The sequence below is a fragment of the Typopeltis vanoorti genome, chromosome 18, assembly GCF_054136105.1.
Source record: "Typopeltis vanoorti isolate ZY-2024b chromosome 18, IOZ_Tvanoo_1.0, whole genome shotgun sequence".
In the NCBI taxonomy this organism is placed as follows: Eukaryota; Metazoa; Arthropoda; class Arachnida; order Uropygi; family Thelyphonidae; genus Typopeltis; species Typopeltis vanoorti.
In genome coordinates, this window is record NC_143566.1 from 2,086,451 (window position 1) to 2,110,789 (window position 24,339).

The following is a 24,339-nucleotide window of genomic DNA, read 5'->3' on the forward strand; positions in this document are numbered from 1 at the left end:
TGTGGGGGGGGGGGGTATCAGCAGGCTACTTCTTCAGTATCTGGAGAAATGTCAACTAATCTGTGACCATAAGTATGGATTTTGCTGGTTGGGATTCACAGTGGATTTCCTGGCATGAATCACCTGCTTCTGGACACATGCTATGGAGGAGTATAGAGAAACCTGTGCTGCTGCTATCTTGTGATCTACCTTCCTCCCTTTGTGGTGGATTGCTGTTTTCTCTCTGGTCATTCAATGCATTGTAGGGTTGGAAAGGGTTTGCTCTTCTGATTTTCCTGCTGGTGGTAGGTGTTGCTCAGGGTTCTGTTATTTAGCCAACCCTCTTCCTTATGTATAGAGATGATCTGCTCTCATTAACCTCAAGCACTGTTTGCAGTTTAGCTCGTGATGGTGCTCTCCATTCAAACCGCTTATGCAATAAACCTTAGAGTGCTTGGTATCTACAATAAGTACTCTAAACATTAATCTTCACACCATCCTACAATGGGGCAACAACAACAATCTGGTCACCTTCAGCACTTCCAGGACACAGGTTTACCTGTTTTCTCACAAAAAACACTCAGTTCTTCTCCACTTACTTTTGATAATGCTTGACTTTGCAGTCAGGGCTCAAATTAATTTCCTTGAACTGACACTTGCTCTTTCCAAGCATGATCACTTCTGTGGTGTCTTCAGCTTCTGGAAAATTTGGTGCGCTTTTTTTTTTTTTGCTAAGAATGCTGTTTCTCCTGCTCAGCTGCTTGTTCTGTGCCAGTCTTGGATCTACCTGGTCTTGAAGTATTGCTCTTGTATTTGAGGATGGTACACCTGGGTCATCTCTGGAGATTCTTGATGCAGTACAGAAGAGTGTTTTGGTTAATTAACGGGCCTCTCTTGCAGATTCTCTTTGGCCTCTGTCTCATAGATAGACAGTTTCCTCAATATGTCTCTTCTATAGGTGCTGATACAGTTGCTGTTCAGCAGAACTGGCATCCATTATGCTTCCCATTTCTACTCTCACACTCACATCCCTGCAAGCAATGTGAAATTGCCTGAAGAGATGTGAGTGGCAACTGTCCGGCATCCTTTTGCAGTTGAAATGTGGATTCACCAAACCTGCTGCTACTGCTCCCTAGCTGTCTTTTGTTCCATCTGCCTCAGTCCTGTATAACACCCTTTCCCATGAAGTGTTTGTCAAGGACCACAACCTTGCTCTTGACCCCCAAAACATGTACAGCATTTATTTGATATAGGCCTTATGGCCTATATCAAATATGGGTTTCAAACCTTCAGCCTAGTTGGTGATGATTAGGTATGCTAACCAGTTAAACCAGGCTGGCAGTTGGACTGTAAATGGATGTTGGGCAGCTGTTGCTTACGTAACTGCAGATTAAGTGGAAAGGACACAGGACTGCCTCAGTCCTGTGTCCTGTGGAACACCCTTTCCCATGAAGTGTTTGTCAAGGACCACAACCTTGCTCTTGACCCCCAAAACATGTACAGCATTTATTTGATATAGGCCTTATGGCCTCAGATAAAAACTGTTTCATTTATTGCCAACACTTTTCAGAAATATCAACTCAAACAGTGCAACAAATTCTTCATTTTTATGTCTTATATGCTTAACAATTATAAACAAACATAATAATTGATTTTTGAGTCTGTAAATAGCTCAACTTATTCAACCACGCAAGTTCTGATAATCTATAGAAGACTTAGAATCCAGCCCTCTCCTCTGATTATAACATATTCTAGTTTCTCCAGATCCACGTGATCCCATGCATCTCAGGCTATTCCTTCTTTACACTATCTCAGATTCACTACTGCTTCCAGTAAGGCAGTATACCAGACACTTTCTTCAAAATTCTTGATGCTACTGTCCAAAATAGAGCACTCTGATTACTTAATGCTCTCTCCCTCACTCACTCACACACATACAGATTAGCTCACTATGGGAGTACCTGTAGAAAGTTTGTTTCTGATACAGATACTCTCATTAGCACTATTCCACAGAAATAGTACTGATTGTACCCTCACTTTCCACTTAATCTGCAATTATGTAAGCAGCAGCTGCCCAACATTCATTTACAGTCCAACCGCCAGCCTGGTTTAACTGGTTAGTATACCTAATCATCAACTAGCAAGTTGAGGGTTTGAAACCCATATGAGCACAGATGTTTGTGAACATCTATAGATGGTAGGTGATTTTCATCACCTGGTGTGAGATCACCACTTATTACAGGACTGAGATGACTTAAATAACTTCCATTTTTGGTCTCTACAACACAGCTGCCTTATTATCAAACCTTCAGCTCATCCACTCACTGAATAAAATGTTTCCCAATGACCACAATCTACTATTCAAAGGGAACAGTAAGAGTTAAGAGAAAAGGATTCTTCAACCACTTGCACCATTAGCATGCTGTGGTTTCTGAACCTGACATGTGCAATTAGCACATGCATGTGAAAGGTGATTGGTTTACTATATCTTTTTTAAATACAACAATCACCTTTCACACCACATTACTATCTTTCACTTTCCTCACAATATCTCCTGATATTCTACTCCTATCTCAATCACTATATGTGAATCCCACTTGTGAAAGGTTGTACTTAGTCTAGTCATAAGTACTGTTAAATCTTGAACAGTGCATAAATCATTAATCTATAGTATATCATTTACAGTTTTCAGCACATACGAACCACATGTATAATGTGCATATCACCAACTAGCAGGCTGATTTCCAAAGTCTGTGCTGCCACATATTGATGGCAGTATGCACATCATCCAATGGAAACGCTGCCAATGGTTGCTCCAAATCCACCATCAGATTGGTGATGCCAAGGTGTCATTTCTTGTAGACTGCCCTCTCAAGCTCTGACCACAATTTGAAGTCCAACAGATTCAGAAAAGGACTTCCAAATGGCTAATCAGATAGTGATATGTGATTGGGCACATTCATCTCCCACCACGGTTCTGTGGTCCTCACTTTGTGTGCAGGGGCTGAGTCCAGTTGGATGGTCCACTGCCTACCGTGAAACAAGGTATTGTTCAGGTACCATACCACAAGTTCCAGAACAGTATCTTGATAAGATTTTGACCCCCCTTTCTTGCAGAAATGCATATGTATATCTCATTACACTAAGTGCATAACTTTAGATTTACTAACATTGAACTGACAACCATTTTCACGCAGCTACAATTCCAACTTATTCAAATCATTCTGCAAGTTGGCATATTATATTCTGCATATTAGCTGTTCCTGATTACCAAGCCTATCTCTGCATCATCAGTGCAAATAGTGGGATGTCACCTGTTAAATCCTTCCTAAAGTCATTAATGTAAAGACTGAACAAATGGACCAAATCAGTTTGAAAGCACCAATTCTGGTGTGATCCCAGTTAGTGCTTGGGAGGGTGACCACCTGAGAACACTGGGCACTGACTGGGTAATGAGAAGAATCTCAAAAGAAGAATGAAACAAAAGTTGTTATATTTTGAATTCAATACATTAAAAATATCACAGCTATATTGACAGGAACAGTTTTTATTATAGATATATATTGAATATTACATCAACACATAGATAATCATTTATGGACAATACATAAGTGATAAACCATGAATTCAGTCAGTGTTTACAGAAAACACTTTTATTTCAAAATTAAGTAATGCAGTATTTACTTACACCACCAGCCATCTGCAATAAGAAGGCATCATAGCAGCCAATATTGTTTATGATGATACGATATGGTAAATCAGTTGGTTCACTATTGAAGTCCCCAGAAATAATGCTTAGATCTGCTGTATCACTTGTCATTCGAACAAACTGACTAAACTCAAATGCCTGAACCACACGATGTGGAAGATACTGATCGTAAGCTCTGTTATATTCAGCATGTAGCTATTAAATAAAGTAAATTGAAGGTTCTTCATTAACAAAATAAAGATACATAACCGATTAACATTTCAATACCTCATAAATTTAGAAAGTTAAAGCATGAAATCTATATTACTATCTGGATATCACCATGGAATTTTATGACTCATTCCAAGAAGCCCACACTAACCAATACAAATGCCTATCGTATATCTCGTTAATCTCAATCCCTGAGAGTGCACTCACAACTCTCTCTTGAAAACCAATCTACCCATTAATTAATCTTCAAGCAAAAATCTCTTCCTCACATAAACTCCTGCTCATTTTTCTGGAGGATTATTCATGGTCTTTTCACTCCTACAATGTACTGAAAAATTTCTTCTACACCTACCCTATAAAATTACTTTAGTACCTTATTTTGGTTGATAAATTAAATATTTATCAACATGGCTTGCAAAAGATAGATTGATAAATCTTTAACCTATTCTCTTCAAGAATCCTGCAGTAATGTTAATATTTACAGGAATTCCTCATCCCCACAGTGGTAATTGAGATGTGAAATACTCAGTTCTGTACTCTAGTCTCAAAAATGGACAATCAATTTCTTATCTCTACATTTTTTTCTTTCTTTCTTTTTTTTTTTTTCCCCAAGTGATCCTCTGTATCCTATATATAAATCAATAATTCACCCAGTTATTACCTATGGATATGAAACCTGGATATTTATGGCACGGGCAGAGAATATGATTTCATCTTTTGAAAGGAAAATCCTTAGAAAAATATTTTGGCCAGTGAATGATAATGGAATCTGGAGGATTGGATACAACCATGAATTATATCAACTTTAGAACATGTTTTTCATATGAAAAATGACAATACTCTTAAGAAGACAATAAATAGTAAAATTCTTGGTAAAAGAGCAAAAGTAAAACCTAGAACAAGGTGGATAGACACCATTAGTCAAGATAGCAACATCATATTACAATTATTTTTATTGCTAATAAATGGACTTTAGCAGTGCTCCTTTTTTACAATGTCATTAGCTTTTTACTCAAATCTTAGGGCATTAACTGATGTGTTATAAAACTAATATATGAAGAATAATATAGCAGGAAAATTCGAACATACCTTTTTGGGATGTTCTTGGCTGTCTCCTTATCCCGGTGATATGCATTCATCTGTTATTAAGCTGTTAAAGGAAGGGGGGGGGGGGAGTGGGGGTAAAGCAATGTGGGGGAATTATTTGAAAAAATCCAGGTTTTTCATATGTATAATATTATTATTATTAATGGTGGGCAGAGAGCATTTTGGGAGGGGGGGGGTGAGAGAACGATCTGAAAAAAGAAACTATTTTTTAGGGAAGAGGAAGAATTGATGAGAAAAGGTCAGGAGTGGGAGTAACGAGGTGTGGGCCGTTTCGACAGTGTGTCATCTTCAGAACTCGTGGGGGAATTGGAGGCTATGTCATATCGGCTTGGTGTTTCTGTCTTTTCTGGCTTGGTGTTTTGCCTATAAAGACCTGATAGTAGAACGTGTAGATGACATCACAGTCTTTTTTGGCAAGGAAATTTGTAAACTTCATACACAGGTTCTACTATCAGGTGTTTATGGGCAAAACTACAATAACACTTCTGTGACTGTAACATCCTTATTCCAGAACATTTAAACAATAAAAAACACAACAACAAAAAGAAAAACAGAATACAAAGTACAGGGAAAACAGAAATAGCAGTCCACGCCTTGAACAGAAACATATCCCACAAATCGACAAGGCCATAATATTAGACATACAACAAAACGAAATAATGCTTAAAATATCGGAAACGATAGCCATGAAATGTGATGAAAACTCAATAAATGTCCACCGACCCTACATGATCTCCAAGAGGTGGAAGCTCCATAATAAAAATTAGGTCACGACTCTGACCAATAGGAGATAACACAAGCACACCAAAGACAGAAACACCAAGCTGACATGACATAGCCTCCACTTCCCCCATGAGTTCCAAAGATGACGCACTGTTGAAACGGCTCACACCCTGTTACTCCCACCCCTGACCTTTTCCCATCAATCCTTCCTCTTCCCCAAAAAAGTTTCTATTTTCAGATCCTTCTCTCACGTTCCTTCCCAAAACCCTCTCTACCCACTCTTAATAATAATAATAATATTATACATATAAAAAAACCCTCGATTTTTCAAATAATTCCCCCACATTGCTTTATCACCACTTTTCCCAAACTCCTTCCTTTAACAGGAGACAGTCTATAAGTTTATAAGGAGACAGCCAACAACATCCAAAAAAAGATATGTCCGAATTTTTCTCCTATATATTTTTCTTAATATATTAGTTTTATAACACATCAGTAATGCCCTAAGATTTGAGTAAAAAGCTAATGACACTGTAAAAAAAGGCCACTCCTAAATGAAAGTAGGCTATATTAGCCATAAAAATAATAGTTTATTTAGAGGAGAAATATGGAAATTTTCCCAGAAATAATACCTATCATATTACAATGTTCAAACTGGGAGGAGTAAAGTTTTGGACAGACAGAGTTGGAGGCAACAAATCCAGGAGGCCAAGACTCGATTTGGGCTGTAGAGCCATAATTAAAAGAAGATTCATTGTGCTGTTTTGTCCACTTTATTGCTTCCCTTAACTTTTACTACCTGCTTGTTATCTCTCCATTCTCTAGTCTCATCAATACACATGACTTGTAAAGCCTTCACTCCAAAATGTAATAATATGACATTTTGAAACAATGAACTGACACTGATATTATCCTTTTTCCACAACGTCTACAGCAGTATTTCCCAACGTTTTTTGGATCATGCCCCACCTCAACGCCTCAAAGATTTTGATGTCTCCCCTCGCTGACAATGGCTATATGTTCATTTTCTAATTGCCCCATGTTGAGAAACACTGGTCTACAGGAATCCTCATGCAGCATCTCTACATCAGTTTCATTTCCTATTGCTCTCCCGAGCTTAGCGAAATCAGCAAATAACTATATCTCCCTTCACATCATCCCAGGTGTATCATTAATGTACAAGCTAAATAGTAGTGATCCAAGGAAAGGGCATTATGGTGTACTACTGTCACCTGCATTCTTATTGGCTGCTGCCAACGTATACAGTAATCGACCATTTATCCAACCATAGTGGTAAAGCAATTTTTGTTGTTTTGATAATTTATGAATCAGTTAATGAAGTATGATTACATGGTGTTCCGATTTAAAGTCAGTTAACAAAAATGTTTGTTTGTTTTTTTATGGAGAACACACACAAAAGGTTGGTCAATTTATAGTACACTAGCACCATGTATGTGAAGAAGGAACTCATTCATATGTGACTTGAAAAGCTGTGGATTATATTCCTTGGGAAACACATAAGATGAGAGACTGTTCCAGAGGGCAGCAGTAGAGAAGACGAACACAAAGGAGGAAAAATTTGTTCTGTGAGTTTGGGCTTGAACTGTGAAAGGGTGTTGATTGGTTGCTGCATGAGAATGGATATATTTGACAAAGGGTGAGGGAATTATTGATGCTAATTCTGATGAAACAGCAGCCATATAAATATTTATATATGATGCAAGCTCGAATCGGAAGCAAGCGGATAAAGTCCATAAAGCAAGATGAAATCAACAATAAACCTGTTTTCTTTAGAATCATTTTTTGGAACTGTTGGCTTCGATGATACAATCTTACTGTCAGATGAATTATCTTCATATCCACTTAAGAAAATGAAAGTAGGATGTTTTTCCTCAAACTTCATTGCAAGAAGATGAGATATATAAGCATAATATTCAACTAAGATGTTCCAAATTTTATTGCGATCTAAGGAATCTGAGAGGTATGACAGGCTAAATAAACAAATCAGTAGAAAATAAAATAAACATTCAAAAATTAAAGGAAAATAAAAAGGACAGTGATGAGATCATTCATAGAGAAAGACAGTGCCACTCTTCATGGTGATTCCAGTTGTTAATGTAGATGGGTAGATAGGAAAGTGCACCAAAATCTATGTAAACTCATACCATTTGTTCTGTTACAGTTAATCAGCTTCTATAGAACGTGCAGCTATCAGGAACAGTCTCTTCAATTAAACTGAGATTTGTGAAGTAGACTGGCTTTCTTCTGTCTTATGAAGTGGTCTTTCTCTAAGGCATGTTGAGATAGTCTGCTTTTTGGTTCTCCATTCCAGATGTATTTTTTGTTTTTTTATTCCTGACCAAAGTTCTTCTTTGCAGCATTGATTAATTTCCTACACAGTCAAAGTGAACCTATAGAACTTCATTCAGCCATGTTCACTTTTTTTTTTTTTTTTTTTTTTTTTTGGGGGGGGGGGGGTATAGTGTGTGATGTCATATTCCTCCAAAATGAATGAATTTTGATATCTGTCCATCCAAGCATCCATCCACAATTTTCCTTAACTATTTCTCAAGAATACTTGCATAAATCTCACCAGGAACACTCAGTAGGAAAATTCCTCTGTAATTCTCATATTCAGTTTTATTTACCTTTATTATAAATGGGTGCTATGAATTATTACTATTATTATCACTTCTGAATTATGTAGCACAGCCACTGTAGAACTTTTATATATTTATATATATGCTTTTGTGCATTTCTGGTCAAATCATTTATTCCAGTTGTTTTCTACATTTCAGATTTTTGATGGCTTTTTCTACTTCAAATACTGACATGCATTCCTGTTTAGTGTTTTCTCCCATCACGCTGTCACTACTTATTTCATTTAGCAATCTTCTGAAGTAATTACTCAAGACATCTAGAATATCTTCAGTTTGCTCATCACCTTAATCATCTGATTCCTTTTACAGTACTTTTGCCTCTATTTCTAAGCTTTTTCAACATCCTCGAGAATATTTTGCAATCTTCCTGATATTTCAATGTTCTTACCCAAGTCTTCTCATGACTATTGTTTAGCTTTTACAGGCTTCACTTTTTTACATTTTTTTCTGTATTTTATTTCACAGATCTGCATAAGTTTTGTATTGGTCTGTTATGCTCCAGGTTTCTGCTCCATATAAAACAATAGGTCTAATGATTGTTTTGTATATTTCTATTTTAACTCTGCTTGATAGAATATTGGAAGATAATACATTTTGTAGGGAATGATAAGATCTACTGGAGGCATGTATTCTAGCTAATATTTCTGTACTAGTTTTATTATCCCAAGTAATCAATATTCAAAGATATTTAAAGGAAGCAGCATTTTTAAATTTCAGGTTATCGATGATAAACTGATAATTTTCCCCTTGACTGTTGTTTCGACATCCATTTAAGTATTCAGTTTTATCCTGGTTGATATACAATCATAGTTTTGCAGCACAAGTTTTAAGTTTTCTGAATATTAGTCTATTGTCTTCAGCATTTTATCTAAGTAGGCATATATCATCTACATATCCTAATATTACTGTTCTGTGTGTTATTTTTTATAGGTTCTCATATACAGTTTTCTAAAACTAAGTTAAACTTAATGGGCAAAAGAACATATCTTTGTTTCAATCATGTCTTAACACCAAAAGATTCAGATCTTATTTCATTAGCCAATATCATGCTTCAGCTCCAAGCAGCACTAATTTTAATTAAACATATGAGGTATTCCAAGTTCATTTAATAATCCCCAAAGGCCTTCCTAAGAATGCTATCATAAAATAATTTCTAAAATTGATAAATAAAATATGGGCTTCCTGATTATTTATTATTATTTCGTGACACCTCCAAGAAGTCCAAAGACTCATCGAGGAAGGGCACCCACTCAACAACTTCTATCCATCATCATCCACACCACTATCATCACTAGTATTTTTTGTCTGTAAATTGCATGTGTCCTGAAGGCTGATTTGTCTGTGTGCGAGATGAAAAACACTGCTACCTACGTACGATATTGGCTAACTCACCTTCAATTGAAAGAAGCCCATATAAAGATTCCTCCTGTCACGACGAGAATCGAACTTAGGCCTTTTCCAATCAAAGGGCACAACGTACCTGTTGTTCCAACTGCGCTACGGAGATGTTTATTATATTATTATTATACAGGTATCTCCATGGAGTCAGAAGTCTCATTGCAGGCAATCCATTTATTCACACACTAGCCATCACAATCACACAATACTTATCACATTACTCCTTAAACTCATTCACTGTTGAAACACCCAGAACTACCTTTGGCAATCTATTCCACCCATTCACCAACCTCCAAGCAAAAAACCTAGCTAACTAGACTCTTATACAACTTCCACAATGACATCTTGTTCTCTCCCTTCTTATCAGGTACTGAAAAAAAATATTCAGAGTCAATCCTATAAAACCCCCTTTAATAACTTAAAACTTTTATCATGTGTTCTCCTTTTCATCTATCAGCTAATTTTTGAAGCCTACAGACTGTCAATCTATTCTCACAGCACATTCCTCACGACTGCCAAGATCTTTGTCGCTTACCTCTGGATTCTCTCCACGACTTCTTCATCACCACATATCAGGGAGTCCAAATCTATGTGCAGTAGTCTAGATGTGGCCTTATTAAAGCCTTATAAATGGGAATAATAGCCTCTTTATCCCTGCTTTTTAGTGTGTGTTCTAAAACCATGTAATCTGATGTGCTGTTTTGGTTACTGTCGCAATATGCCCTCTCAACTTCAAATCCCTATCTACAATCACAACCAATACCCTGGCCTCATCAGTTTCCTGCAGTTCAGTTAAATCAATATAGTTCACATTTTCTGATCTCTTCCCAAAGTGTATTAACATACCCTTGGCTACATTAAAATGGCAGCCATTTACCTTTGCCTATACAGCTATCTATTTAGGTCTTCCTGCAGGATCGCTACATCACTTTCATCTACCATTGCTCTTCCCATTTTAGCACTGTCAACAAACAACTGAATATTTTCTGTCAAACCATTTCCTATATCAATGATATACAAATTAAACAATGAAGGACCAAGTACTGAGCTCTGTGATACACAACTGGTCACTTGTCTTCTCCTGGACTCAACTGCTCCATAAATCACTCTTTGATATCTGTCCATCAGTCACCCTCTAATCCAGATCATCAGATTTATATCCATCCCCATTTCTTCCAATTTATGCAATAGAGTTCTACGTGGAATCTTGCCAAACACTTTTGCAAAGTTTAGCAATATCACTGAGTAGTAATTTTCCTTATCCAAGTATACTGTCACTTGATTATAAAAAAAGGTAAGTAAACTACTATGGCAAGACCTACTCTTCACAAGACTGTGTTGTCCCTTACAGAGTATCATATTCCTATCCACCAGTCTTGAATTCTATCGTTCACCAATTTCTCCAATACCTTGACCACGACTCCTGAGATGTTGATGGATCTATAATTTTGTCTTGGCGCCTCTGTTATGCAATAGGGCTATTTCGCCCTCTTTCCACTCCAATGACACAATTTCCTGCTACTGAAGTTAAATTAAACAGCTTGGTCAGAGTAGCTCATAATTCTCTTGTACACTCTTGAAACACGTAGGTCGATATGCCATCTTATCCCTTGGGTGTGTTCGTATTGAAGTTTTGCCATATTTTAAGTTTCTCCATTTATTCAATCTCTATTTTCCTATCAATCAATGTTACATCTGGAATTGCAATGTCACTACCTAGATAGTATGCTTCTTCAAAATGCTCACTCAGTAATTCAACTATTTGGTTTGGTTCTGTTACTTCTCCACTATTGACACTTTTGAACGGCATCCTTCCATAGTCATTCCTCCTTTTACTTGCCACATAACGAAATAACTCCTTAGGGTTCCTTTTGGCCTCATTGGCTAGCTTTCTATCATAATTAGCTTTAGCCTTCATTATATCAGTCATCTTTCTTTCCTGCACCTTATACTGCTCATGCTCATTACATTTTTCTTTAGAAACCCTCCGCAGCCTGTGTGTGTGTGTGTGTGTGTGAGAGAGAGAGAGGGAGAGAGACTCCTGCTTAATGAAATTATTTATCAATCAAACTCCTACCTGATTTATCCTTCTGACTCTAGGTATACATTTAGATACTGCTTTCTTCAAACACCCCTTGACCACTTCCCATCTCTTCCTTCCAAACTCTTATGCCATTGCTCTGCTGAGAGCTGATCCACAGCTTGTCATAATCACCTGCTTTGTAATTCCACATATATTCCTTCTTAATAGAAAATTCCACGTCTGGGAATCTCCCAGGTTAAGACTAAATGATCACTTTCTCCAAGCAGACACAGCATAGTTAAACTGATCAGGATTAAGTGCTCTGGTGCAATGATCAGATCTAGCCAGTCTTGAACCTCGTGTCTTTTCCATTACATGTTGCCTCAGGTAATTATCTCTCAGCAGCTGTATAAATTCCATATCTTCCCTGCCTGTTACCATCCTTCCACCCAATCTATTTTCCCATGGTTGAATTCCCTCATAATAATTACTCGACCTATGCTCATCATGCTAATTTGCAAGTGCATGTTATCTACATTCTCCTATATACCCCCTATTTATAGTAGCAACCAATTACATCTTTAGCCCTGTTTCCCAATACATAGCTTCAAATGAACTGCCCTCTGAAACACTGTCCTCATGATGTACTTCTACTTGGTTTTAATTTCTCTACTATCATTAGCACCCCCCCCCCCGTTCCTTCTGTTCTCTCTGAAAACACTATATCCCTAGCATTCTATTCCTGTAACTATATCATCCGTGTCTCACTAATGCTATAACTTCTGGCCAAGTTGCGCTAACCAATGCTAAAAACTACTCAACCTTATTTCAAATACTTCTGCCATTAGTATACAAAAACTGATGCTACATTTTGCATCATATGATTACTCTCCCACTTACTAACATCTGGGTTGCCTGGACCCATGCTCACCTACATCCCCCCCCCTCTAAAAATTCAAGTTTCCCTAATTTTGTACTTTTAAACTCTTACTGAACAACACTTTCAAGACTCCTGATACCAAATCCATTTAGATGCAAGCCATCCACCTTATATAAATCCTTCCTTCCATCAAACTCACTCCACAAATCTGCAAAATCAACACCATTCCTCCTGCATAATCTGCGACTCCTTCATGAGAATAACTCTTCTTCATCTCAGCTTGCCTCCATCATACTGTGGCAAAAGACTCACAACTTTTACTTTATTGCTCTTTTTTCATGCTTCTTTTTCACATGCACTAGGAACTCTTTTATGTCTTCTCACATATCACACTTGTCACCTGCTAAATTATTAGTACTAGCCAAAATAAATACCTTTCACCTCACCTCTCTGCATCACTGACATCATTTATCTTAACTTCAGGAAAACAAGACTTCATCACACTCTCCTCAAGGACCCCTCATATCAACAAATCCTTATTTTCATGCTTCTGCTCTTTCAGGGGTCTGCTTTCTCTACTCTTTCTTTTGCTTCTGTGTTATACCATCCATCAGGTGTTTATCATTATTTTTTATGTGTAGTTCCCAAAAATGAAAGATTATTATAAACCTATAGTACATTTTGTGCCGTAGGTGGGTTGAGAATTTTTTTTGCCATTTTTATTAATTTTATATATATTTTTTGTAATTTATTTATTTATTTATTTTTACATTATTATTATTATTATTATCATTTATTATTATGAATGCAGACCACAGAGCAGATCTAATCACCCCAGAACATGACAGCTGCCACATTCTAAACTTGATAACAGAATGAAAACAAGTGACTACCCCCCCCCCAAAAAAGAGCTATCTATTCTTCATATCAACATCAGGAGCATTCAAAAATACTGGCTGACCCTGCAAGCTTATCCGAAGGAAGATATAGACAACATAGATATTTTAAATTTAACAAAGTATCCACAACAAACGATGAGCAACCATTTACCAAATGCCAAACTTTCAACAACACAAACACTGCAAACAAACTAAACAAGGTGGTGATATAATAATATTTAGCAAATAAATTAAAAGTAATAGAAATAAACTATTAAATTAGAATATGTAAAAAATACATGCATCAAAGTCAAAAATATCAAATAAGAAAACTTCTTGATATTAAACACAATATACAGACCACCAAATTTCTTGATGAATTAAACAGATGGCTTTCTACCACGGAAGAAGGTGCCTCAGAATACCTAATAATAATAGGTGACATAAACATTATGAAGATAAATAACAGTACAACACAATACCTAGGCCTACTATCAGCATATAACATAACCCCATCCATACATATACACAAGAAGAGATAGTCAAAAATACAATCATCTCATCCTGTATTGACTACATAAATATATGCCCCCCCCCCCCTTCTAAACAGCTATACAGCAGCCGCCATAACATGTAAACTGGCAGACCATTATGTTACTGCACTACAGTTGCATACTGAACCAGAAGCCTTAAAATTCACTGACTATAAAACAGTATAAGAGCATCGTAAATGAAACAATAGTAAATGAAATCAGAAAAATAGACTGGATGCAGATAGCATCTTAAGACTCTGCAGATGCTATATATACTAACCTTAAACTTACATTTAATAAAATATATAGCAAAGCATTAATTAACAAAAATAAAAATATGCTCTCCCAAACCAGACATGGATAACAGAAAACACTGATATACAAAGAAAAGATGCCCTATAGAAACAACTTAAGAGGTCGTCTAGCAATACAGTTTGAATACAAAAGAAAATGGAATTACTTAACAAAGTAGATTAGAACTGACTGCAAAAAGAAACTATTAGAAACAAATTAACAGCTCAGAACAACAAAGGAAACCTGTCACCTGATCAATGAAATGAGCTGGATAATACATACAAAACCACTGCCTCAGAAACAATAAACCACAGCTTTGCTTGTGAGCCCAAAGCACTCAAACAGTTGGCAAACAACTTTAACCAGCACTTCGTGAATGCTGTCCAAAAACTGCAGGAAACATTCTCCCCTCATGCAAAGAAATCTTCTCTACTAGGATCACGAGCAACCCAGTCAATGAGGTTCCCTGCTGTAACAAAAGAAGAATTTGCAATTCATCAAATTACCCTAACAATTGACAGAATCAGATCAAAAGACATCAAAAAACACTCAACTAATGTATGTCCAGTAATACTAAAACTGTTAAATTCTTCAAAACGGGGCACATACTCGAAACACTAAAGACAGCATTAATCATTCCCATACATAAACATGGAAAAAGAAACATTACAAGTAATTACAGAACCATCACTACATTGTCTATAATCAATCAAATCATGGAGCGCATTGTGTATCGCAAACTCTCCACATGCATAGAAAAATTCAAAATCCTCCCAAAAACACAATATGGTTTTCAACAAAATACAAGGTCCCGTACACACTTCTTCTTTGGTGCATCAATCCGAAAATTGGTAAATATAGCAGCACATCACAACATCCTGTCTTGTGACTTCCTTTTTATCTCTTCATAACTCTTAGCGCCAGTTAGCATCATTATGTTATTTATATATGAAATTCTTGGTCTGCCTCGTGGCTTCTTTCCTTCTACAGTCCCCTCCATTATTTCTGTAATCAGTCCCCCATGCCTCAAATGGTGTCCAATTAGGCTTTTTCTTCTCTTATTGATGTGTTTCATTAATGACCGCTCTTCATGAACTATATTCAGAACTTCATCATTACTTTTCTTTTCTGTCCAACTAATTTTCATCATCTTTCTCCAACACTAAATTTCAAATGCCTCCAACTTTTTCATGTCTTGTTTTGTTAGAGTCCAGGCTCACAACCATATAATGCAATGCTCCATATGTATGTTTTCACTAGCCATTTTTTGTGATGAAGAAACATTAAAAATGTTTCTTCTGTTACAGAATGCTTTTTTGGCTAGGATTATTCGTGCTTTAATATCTGATTGGTTTCTTCCATCTTCTGTGATAAGACTTCCAAGATATTTAAAAGAAGATACCTGTTGTAGTAGGTTATTATTCATTTCCAGGATTATTTTCATTGGATTTGCTTTACTTGTAATTAATAATTTTGTTTTCTTATAATTAATTTTTAGGCTGTACTGTGTGAAGATTTCTTCCATCTTTGTTAGGGTGGCGTTCAGAGAAGAGTGACCAAGTTGGTGAGTGATATAAAAAATGCTCCCTACATTGATAGATTGAGAGCTTGTGGATTGCAGAGATTGGTTGATAGGTGAAGAAGAGGGGATATGATAGAAACATTCAAATTACTAAAAGGTTTTTATAGGATTGATGCAGGGGAAATGTTTCAGCTGTGTGATAGTGATGGAAGAACAAGAGGTCATCTCTGGAAATTAAAGAAGAGTGTGGTTAACAAAGGTGTCAGAACAAGGTTTTTTGCCTGGAGGGTGGTGAATGAGTGGAATTCATTGCCTGACTTAGTTGTGAGCTCTTCGTCTGTAAATGAATTCAAGAAGAGATATGACAGATATTGTTTTGCTAGTTTGGGTCTCCCGCGATGAGTCTACTGACTCCATGGAGATACCCGTAATAATAATAATTTTCATTATCAGCTAAAACTGCTATATCATCTGCAAACTGTAGCCAGTTAACATCAATTCCATTTATCTTAGTTCTGGTTTCTATTAGTTCTTTCAGTTTATTTATTGCATCTTCAATGTACAGATTAAACAATATGGGTGAAAGAGAGCATCCCCTGTCTTACACCTCTACGTATTTTTGCTATTGCAGTTTTTGTTGTATTGCTGGCTGCTTCTATTAGGGCTTCTTGATGCTTGTAAAGATTAAATATGAGCCTTCTATCTCTCCAATCTACCTTTATTGTTTTTAGGAGGTGAACCATTTGATTCCAGTCAATACTATCGAAGGCTTTCTCCAAGTCAAGAAAGACTATCAGAGTATTTTGATTCTTCTCCAATCTTCTTTCAATAACTGTTCTTAGAGCTAGGATTGCTTCTCTTGTCTCCTGCTGTTTCCTGAATCCAAACTGGTCATTGCCCACATATTCTTCAACCTTCTTTGTTAGTCTTTTTTGTATAATTTTGAGTAGTATTTTTGAAGCATGTGATATTAAGCTTATTGTTCGATGATTTTCACGCTTGTTTGCATTATTTACTTTAGGAATGGGTATGATAGAGCATTGTGTAAAATCTTTGGGGATGATCCCTGTTTCATAAATATCCTTTATGATCTTGAAAAGGTATGACTTAGTTATGTTTCCTGAGTATTTTATTAATTCTGAGGGGATGTTATCAGTGCCTGGTACCTTGTTTGCTGACAATTCAATGCCCATTCAAATTCATCTTTTAATATAGTTGGACCAATTTCTTCCATATCAAGTCTTGTTTCATCTTCTATAGCCTTGGCATCTAGATCTTTTCCACTATATAGATCTTCTAAGTACTCCTTCCATCTTTCCGAAATTTCTTCCTTATCTATAAGTATGTTCCCCTGTTTATTTTTGATAATTGTACTTCGTGTCTTGTTTTGCTGGCTTATTCCTTTTATAATGTTATAAGCTTTATCGATTCTTCCAGTCTTTGTTAGATCTTCTATTTCTTTACATTTCTCTGTAAACCATTGTTCTTTTGCTTCTTTACACTTTCTATTTATCATATTTTTAATATGTTTATATTTGTCTTTGCATTCTTCCTTTAGGGAGGTTTTGTATTTTCTTTTTTCATCTAATAGATCTAGAATGTCCTGGGTGATCCATGGTTTTTTTTTATTTGCTTCTTCCTTAATCCTATGCAGTCATTGGCGGCCTTGATGATTGTATCCTTCAAATGAGTCCATTTTTCCTCTATGTTTTTCTTTTCCCTCTCTCCAGTTTTAATGCTTTCATCAATTTGCTGTTTATAGTTTCTATGGTTTTCCTCTGTTTTCAGGGTTACTTATGTTCCATTTGGGCCTTTTCCTTGGTTGTGACAACTTTTTAAATTTCAGATTACATTTCAATAAAACCCACACACACACAAAAAAAAAAAAAAAAAAACGAGACAAACCCTATAGTTTGGGAATGGAGAGTGGGAGGAGAGAGACAAAGAGATGATTATAAAGCATGTTCTAACCTGTCACCGTAAGACAAGGCTCAACGTTATTGCTTTACTCAGTACGAGTGGATGCGTGTTCAAATATAGATGTTTTCTTACCCTCGGTTGGGAATATGATGGGGTGCAAGAGTGAACAGCGAGTTAACATCAAGTTTCTTGTGAAACTTAAGAAATCCATGACGGAAACTTTTCAATTATTGACTGAGGCTTACAGTGAAGAGTGCAAGCCTCGTACACACGTTTTTGAATGGCACAAACAATTTTCGGAAAGCAGAGAAAGCGTGAAAGATGATGATCACCCAGGCCGCCCATGCACAGCAGCTACCGATGACAACATTAAAAAAAGTGTGAGAAGTGATTCGAAAAGACAGAAGGTTGGGTGTGCGAGCTGTAGCTGAGAAAGTTCATTTGGACAGAGAAAGTGTTCGACGCATTTTAACAGAAGAATTAAACATGAAAAAGGTTTGTACAAAAATGGTTCCAAAAATGTTGTCAGATGAACAAAAAGAATGTCACAAGGAACTGTGTTTGGACCTTTTGCAATGCAATAAGGATAAACAAGATTTGTTGAATTCGGTAATTACTTGTGATGAAACTTGGATATTTACGTATGATCCAGAAACCAAGCGACAATCAATGCAGTGGAAGTCAGCAACATCTTCAAGACTAGAAAAAAGCACACAAGTTGTTTGAAGTTCAAGGCCATGTTGATTGTTTTCTTCAATATCCAGGGTATTGTAATGGCAGAGTGGGTTCCCAGCAGCCAGACGGTAAATCAGCAGCATTACGTTGAAGTCTTGACAAAATTGTGCGAAGGTGTGAGAAGGAAACGACCACAATTGTGGAGAAATGGTTGGATTTTGCACCCACAATGCTTTGTCTGTGAAGCAGTTTTTAGTTAATCACATCATTGTGCCTGGCTCCCTGCACCTTCTACCTCTTCCCAAAGATCAAGTCAGTGCTCAAAGGAACAATAGAAGATGTGAAAGTAAAAACAACGGAAATCCTCAGCAGCCTTTCAGAAAATGATCTGCAGAATTGCTTTGAACATTTGCAGAATTGTATGCAGCTGTGGGTCAACTCAGAAGGGAACTATTTTGAAGAAGATCATAGTTGATTTTCTCAATTTGTTAAATAAAAAGAGATAGAGGCACCATCTCATTTTTTCTGTGTCAGACCTCGTAAAGGAACAGCAACACTCCTGGAAGATTTCACAGATCTAATAAATGATGCGTTAAATAAAAACAGAATAGTATTAGTTGTTTTTATTGACCTAACAAAAGCGTTTGACACACTAATATGCTAAACCATGTTGAACAAACTAACACATATGTTAAAGTATACATAGAAAACAGGAAAGCACATCACAGATATAGGATCAGCACACAACAAAGAGCTACCAGTAACCTGTGGTGTACCACAAGGAGCTGTTCTTTCTCCTATTCTGTTTAACATATACATACACACGATATTAGCCATCTTCCCCTAAAAAGTAATTTCTTCCAATGCACAGAAGACATGACCACAGTATCCATTCACAACAATGCAAATATAGCTTACACAAATATGCAACACAACATCAGTCTGATCACTAAATGACTAACTGAAAACAGCATATATATAAACCCTGAAAAAACAAAGCTAATGATATTCAAAAATCCCCAGACACTACCCATAGAAACTAAATATCTGGCTATCCAACATTCATCCTCCTATACACAAAGCATTGACCCTAAAACCACAACCATCACACAGGTAAAAACAATGCATTATCTTGGACTTCACTTTGATGCTGATCAAAGTTGGAATAGCAGTACAAATTATCTCTGGGTAATACCAAGCAAACTATATCGATTAAAAGACACTGTTCTGAAACACATAAAAATACAAATCTATAAAGCATTATGTGAAAACATTTTAAGATATGCAGTTACATCATATGCATTCTGTGCAGACTACAAACTAAACAGATTACAACTGATGCAAAATGAAATGGTAAAACTGATATGCTGAGAAAAAAGAGAAAAGCCCACATTCATACAGGCAGCAAGGATAGAACACAAAATATTTAAGGTAAAACACTTATGCCACTACAGTCATGCTAAAACATTACATCAGTCCAACATACAGAGTAACCAAAACAACATATCAGATAACAAGATCACAGTCAACAAACTACATAACATATAAGTATAATAATCACTATGGAAAAGTCATCTGAAGTTTTTACATAATACCTGACATGATCAACAAACTGCCATTCAATGAGAGAAACCTAGGGACCTACACAGAGCTGAAACAGGTGCTATATAGATGTTATAGCAAGACTGAAACTTAAAGGGAAATTACACACACACACACTCACATACACACATGTGCAAACCTATAATGAATTCCTCTCAAACATCATTACAAGGACACAAACATGCCATATCTCAATCCAACCACGCTATGTCCCCCCCCCTTCAAAAAAAGGCTAAACTGAAAAAAAGATTTATATATATATATATATATACAGGGTGTTCGGGATAAATTTGACATATTTATAATTAATTATATTTTTCCGTAAGTTACACGTATTAACACACACTTCTCTTCATTTAAAAGTTTGGACCCTTCTTCATTCATATACAAGATGTCAGAAAGGATGGATAGCTGGAACCCACCTGAATCATGGAAGAGAATAACTTGTATCATGATGATTCGTGCCCGCCATCAAAATAAGGATATTACGACTGCTGCCCAATGCTCCCTGAATACAGTAAAAACAATCAGGCATGAACTAGAGACTTGCAATGGTGACTACGAGGATGTAGCAAGAAGAAAGATCCCTAGCAGACGATCTGATTGCGTTCGTACAGCAGAATTCCTCGCAAATCTGCAGGAACAGGTGTTGAAGAACCCTGGCATTGGAATTCGGGCTTTGTTCGTGGAGTTGCTAACTGTAGTCAAGCCCTGGATAACAAGGGTAGCCAATGGTAGGCCGTATGTATGGCAGCAGGATTCGGCCCCTTGCCACACCTCTGGGAAAAGTCAAAAATGGTTGTCTGAAAATTTCTACGACTTCACCAGTCCAAATGTTTGGCCTCCAAACTCCCCAGACCTTAACCCCATGGATTATTTTGTATGGGGCGCAGTTGAAAAAGACACCAATCGCACTTCCAGTAATACAAAAGCCCAGTTAATGGATAAAATTAAAACAGTTTTTGCGGCCCTTCCCAGGGAGACTGTAGCATCAGCTTGTTCGAGGTTCCGAAGCAGAATTGAAGCTGTGATCGATGCTAATGGTGGTTATTTTGAGTAAATCTTGTTGATAGTATTGGAATTAACTCTGCCTGTAATGTTTTTTTGTCAATTCATTAAATTTAATAGATACAAAGAAGATTTTCTTTTTCCTTACGAAACTGTCAAATTTATCCCGAACACCCTGTATATCTTCATATATGTTTCAGGTCCCAAGCCTGGATAAAATGGTGTGGGGTTGGGGAAAGCAATGGTGAACTATCCTGTAAAAATCTCACCAGAAACACTTTGTGGCAAGAACATTTGCCTATAAAGTTACCAAGAGTCGGACATGACTGAAGAGTTAAATCATCATCATATATGTTTCCAAACACATACATATAAAGTTAAATCTACACCTGGCTCACAACGGTATTGAAACAAAACTGCAAAACCACAGCCATCCATTATCTTTCTCAAATAAGCTCTGCAGAAGCTTCGAGGATGACAGCAGAAATGCCATACCACCAAACAAGTATATCAAAAAAAAAGAATGTAGTCAGTAACTTGTATACTGAATTTCTGAAGAGAAGTAAAATAATAATCATAATTTTTAATTAAGGGGATACAAATCCCTTGTTGTTCAACTGCCAGTAAGCAAAACTCTAAGATCAAGAACTACGAATCTATGAGTTTCATATATCTATTGTAAAAAATCTGTAATACAGAATTTATACAAAACATTGAAAGAAAAATATAAATGACAAAATGCAGAAAAATTATGTATATTTATATAAAATTATTCCTATTGAATTGTGTGTTGTATTACTGCATTGTACACACATTCGTACCAATCCATATGTAAATACAATGGATAAATATTTAGTTAGTTTAAATAAAAAAAATGTATATTTATATTTTGTACTAATTTGTTGTACTGTATAGAAAATATAACAATATGTCCCATTGTGTACACACACACATACATATATATATTTTTTCAGAATTCATTTTTACTCAGTTGGAATATTATGAAAAACCTTTAATGACTAATACCGAGAGATAAAAAGATGACAAGATATATTTAAAAAGATACTACTAGTTTACTAGTTTCGTTGAATAGATCAACATCCTCAGGTATCACAAACAAAGAAGTATATAAAAAATTACAGAGACTTAAAATTGTTTTACAAACACGCTACTGTCTTTTTATACTTATTCTGTTATTACAATTTTAAGTCTGTAATTTTTTATATACTTCTTTGATTGTGATACCTGAGGATGTTGATCTATTCAACGAAACTAGTAAACTAGGAGTATCTTTTTTAAATATATCTTGTCATCTTTTTATCTCTCGGTATTAGTCATTAAAGGTTTTTCATATATATATATGAAAAACCTTCATATATATATATATATATATATATATATATATATATATATATATATATATATATATATATAAGTACAATAATTTAAATAGAAATCAAGGTGCTATTCTTAAAGACATGGAAATATCTCATCAATTCTCTCAGCTCAACAGAACTACAATATGCAAAAAACTACACAACACGTGGTCATATACCGGATTCTGATTGAAGCATTCAAACGCATGCATGCCATCAAACACGAATTATCAAATGTAATGGCCTAACAGTTACTAAAGTGTATGTTTTCATGTAACTTGATGCATTTGTTTTCACACCAGTACAGCCTTGAAAATGCTAGACAGTGGCTAGTGAAACTTGTTGGCTCTTTGTATTTGTAATCATTAAATCTTATGGTCTTTTAACAATAAAATTTCTCAGTTTTAACAGCTTAGACCAAAAATGAACAGTTTAAAAAATACTATTATTATGTGATGCCTCCAAGGAGTTCAAGGACTCACTGCAAGAAGGCACTCTACTCCACTCTGCTACATACATCTCAACATCTCCCCTATACTTAATTCTCCTACGCACAACTACCATCAATGCCATCTATCACCCATCAACCACCAACAACAGTATTTTTTGTCTGTATATTGTATGTGTTCTGATGGTCGATTTGCCTGTATGTGGAATGAAAAATCCGAGTTTCAGGGAGAAAAATCCTGCTACCTCCATGAGAGTGGCTAACTCATCTTCAATTGAAAAAAAACATATAAAGATTCCTCTCATCATTATGACAAGAATGGAACTGAGGCCTTTTCCAATCAAAGGGCACACAATGTACAGTTGTGCTTCCAATTGTGCTAAGGAGGCATTAACTGCTCAATCTCATGATTGTTCTGTGAAGAACTCCACACAAGTGCACTTTCTTTTCCATTACTATCTGGTCATTCTCTTTATTTTCCACTGTGTCATTCATACAGTCACTCATATTGCTTACAACACTAATTACACCAATTGCATTATCATACCTTTCGTCTTTCAACTCACAAGTTACATTCACCTACCAAAACTCTTTCATTCTGCACAGGCCATACATTTCACACATGCTGCCTGCAATGAATGTAATCACACACGTTAACATTAGCTTAATTTTTAAAGATTTAATATTCATTTTATTGGACTGCATCATGGCACCAATGCACAAAATGCAGTTCCAATAAAATGAATATTAAATCTTTAAAAATTAAGCACAGTACCCATACAATTAATCACATAAACACTCATAAATATAATGATGCAAAAAAGAATGACTTAATTGTTGCTAAAAAAACTTGCAAAAAGAACTTATCTTTCAGCATTGATATTCACCACTTGTGCTATCTTCTGCCTTCTCATGGTGAATGCCTTTATATTTGTCTTCGAAGGTTTGTGGGTTACAAAGTTTAGTTGATAGGCAGAAAAGAGGGAACATAATAGAAACTTTTAAAATATTAAATTATAAAATTGATGCAAGTGAAATTTTTCAGTATATGACAAATAAAGAACTAGCGGCTATCTGTGGAAGTTGTGTAAGAGTGTAGTTAGTAAGGGTGTGTGGACGAGATTCTTTTGCATGGAGAGTGGAATGGATTGCCAGAATTGCTTGAGAGGTCCCTGATGGGGAATAGATTCAAGGAGATATGACACGATTTGTGTATATAATGGTTAATGAGTCTCCGGACTCCATGGAGATGCTGTAAAATAATAACATTATTATTATCTGAGACCTCCAGGGAGTCAAGGACTCATCAAAGGAGGCTATAAATAACCCAAAACAGCTGTCATACCTTCCCTTAAATTCATTCACACTAGATGCACTCACTACCCCTAAAGGCA

At 36.1% G+C, this 24,339-nt stretch overlaps 1 protein-coding gene across 2 annotated transcripts in view; it reads right to left on the bottom strand.

Moving 5' to 3' along the window:
• nSMase (neutral sphingomyelinase) overlaps positions 1-24,339 on the bottom strand; it is a 267,133-nt gene that overhangs the window by 110,603 nt on the left and 132,191 nt on the right. For both annotated transcript variants that reach the window (XM_090407940.1, XM_090407941.1), the window contains exon 5: positions 3,668-3,883. In XM_090407940.1, the coding sequence (XP_090264066.1) occupies positions 3,668-3,883 (216 nt within the window). The remainder of the gene's footprint in view (positions 1-3,667; positions 3,884-24,339) is intronic.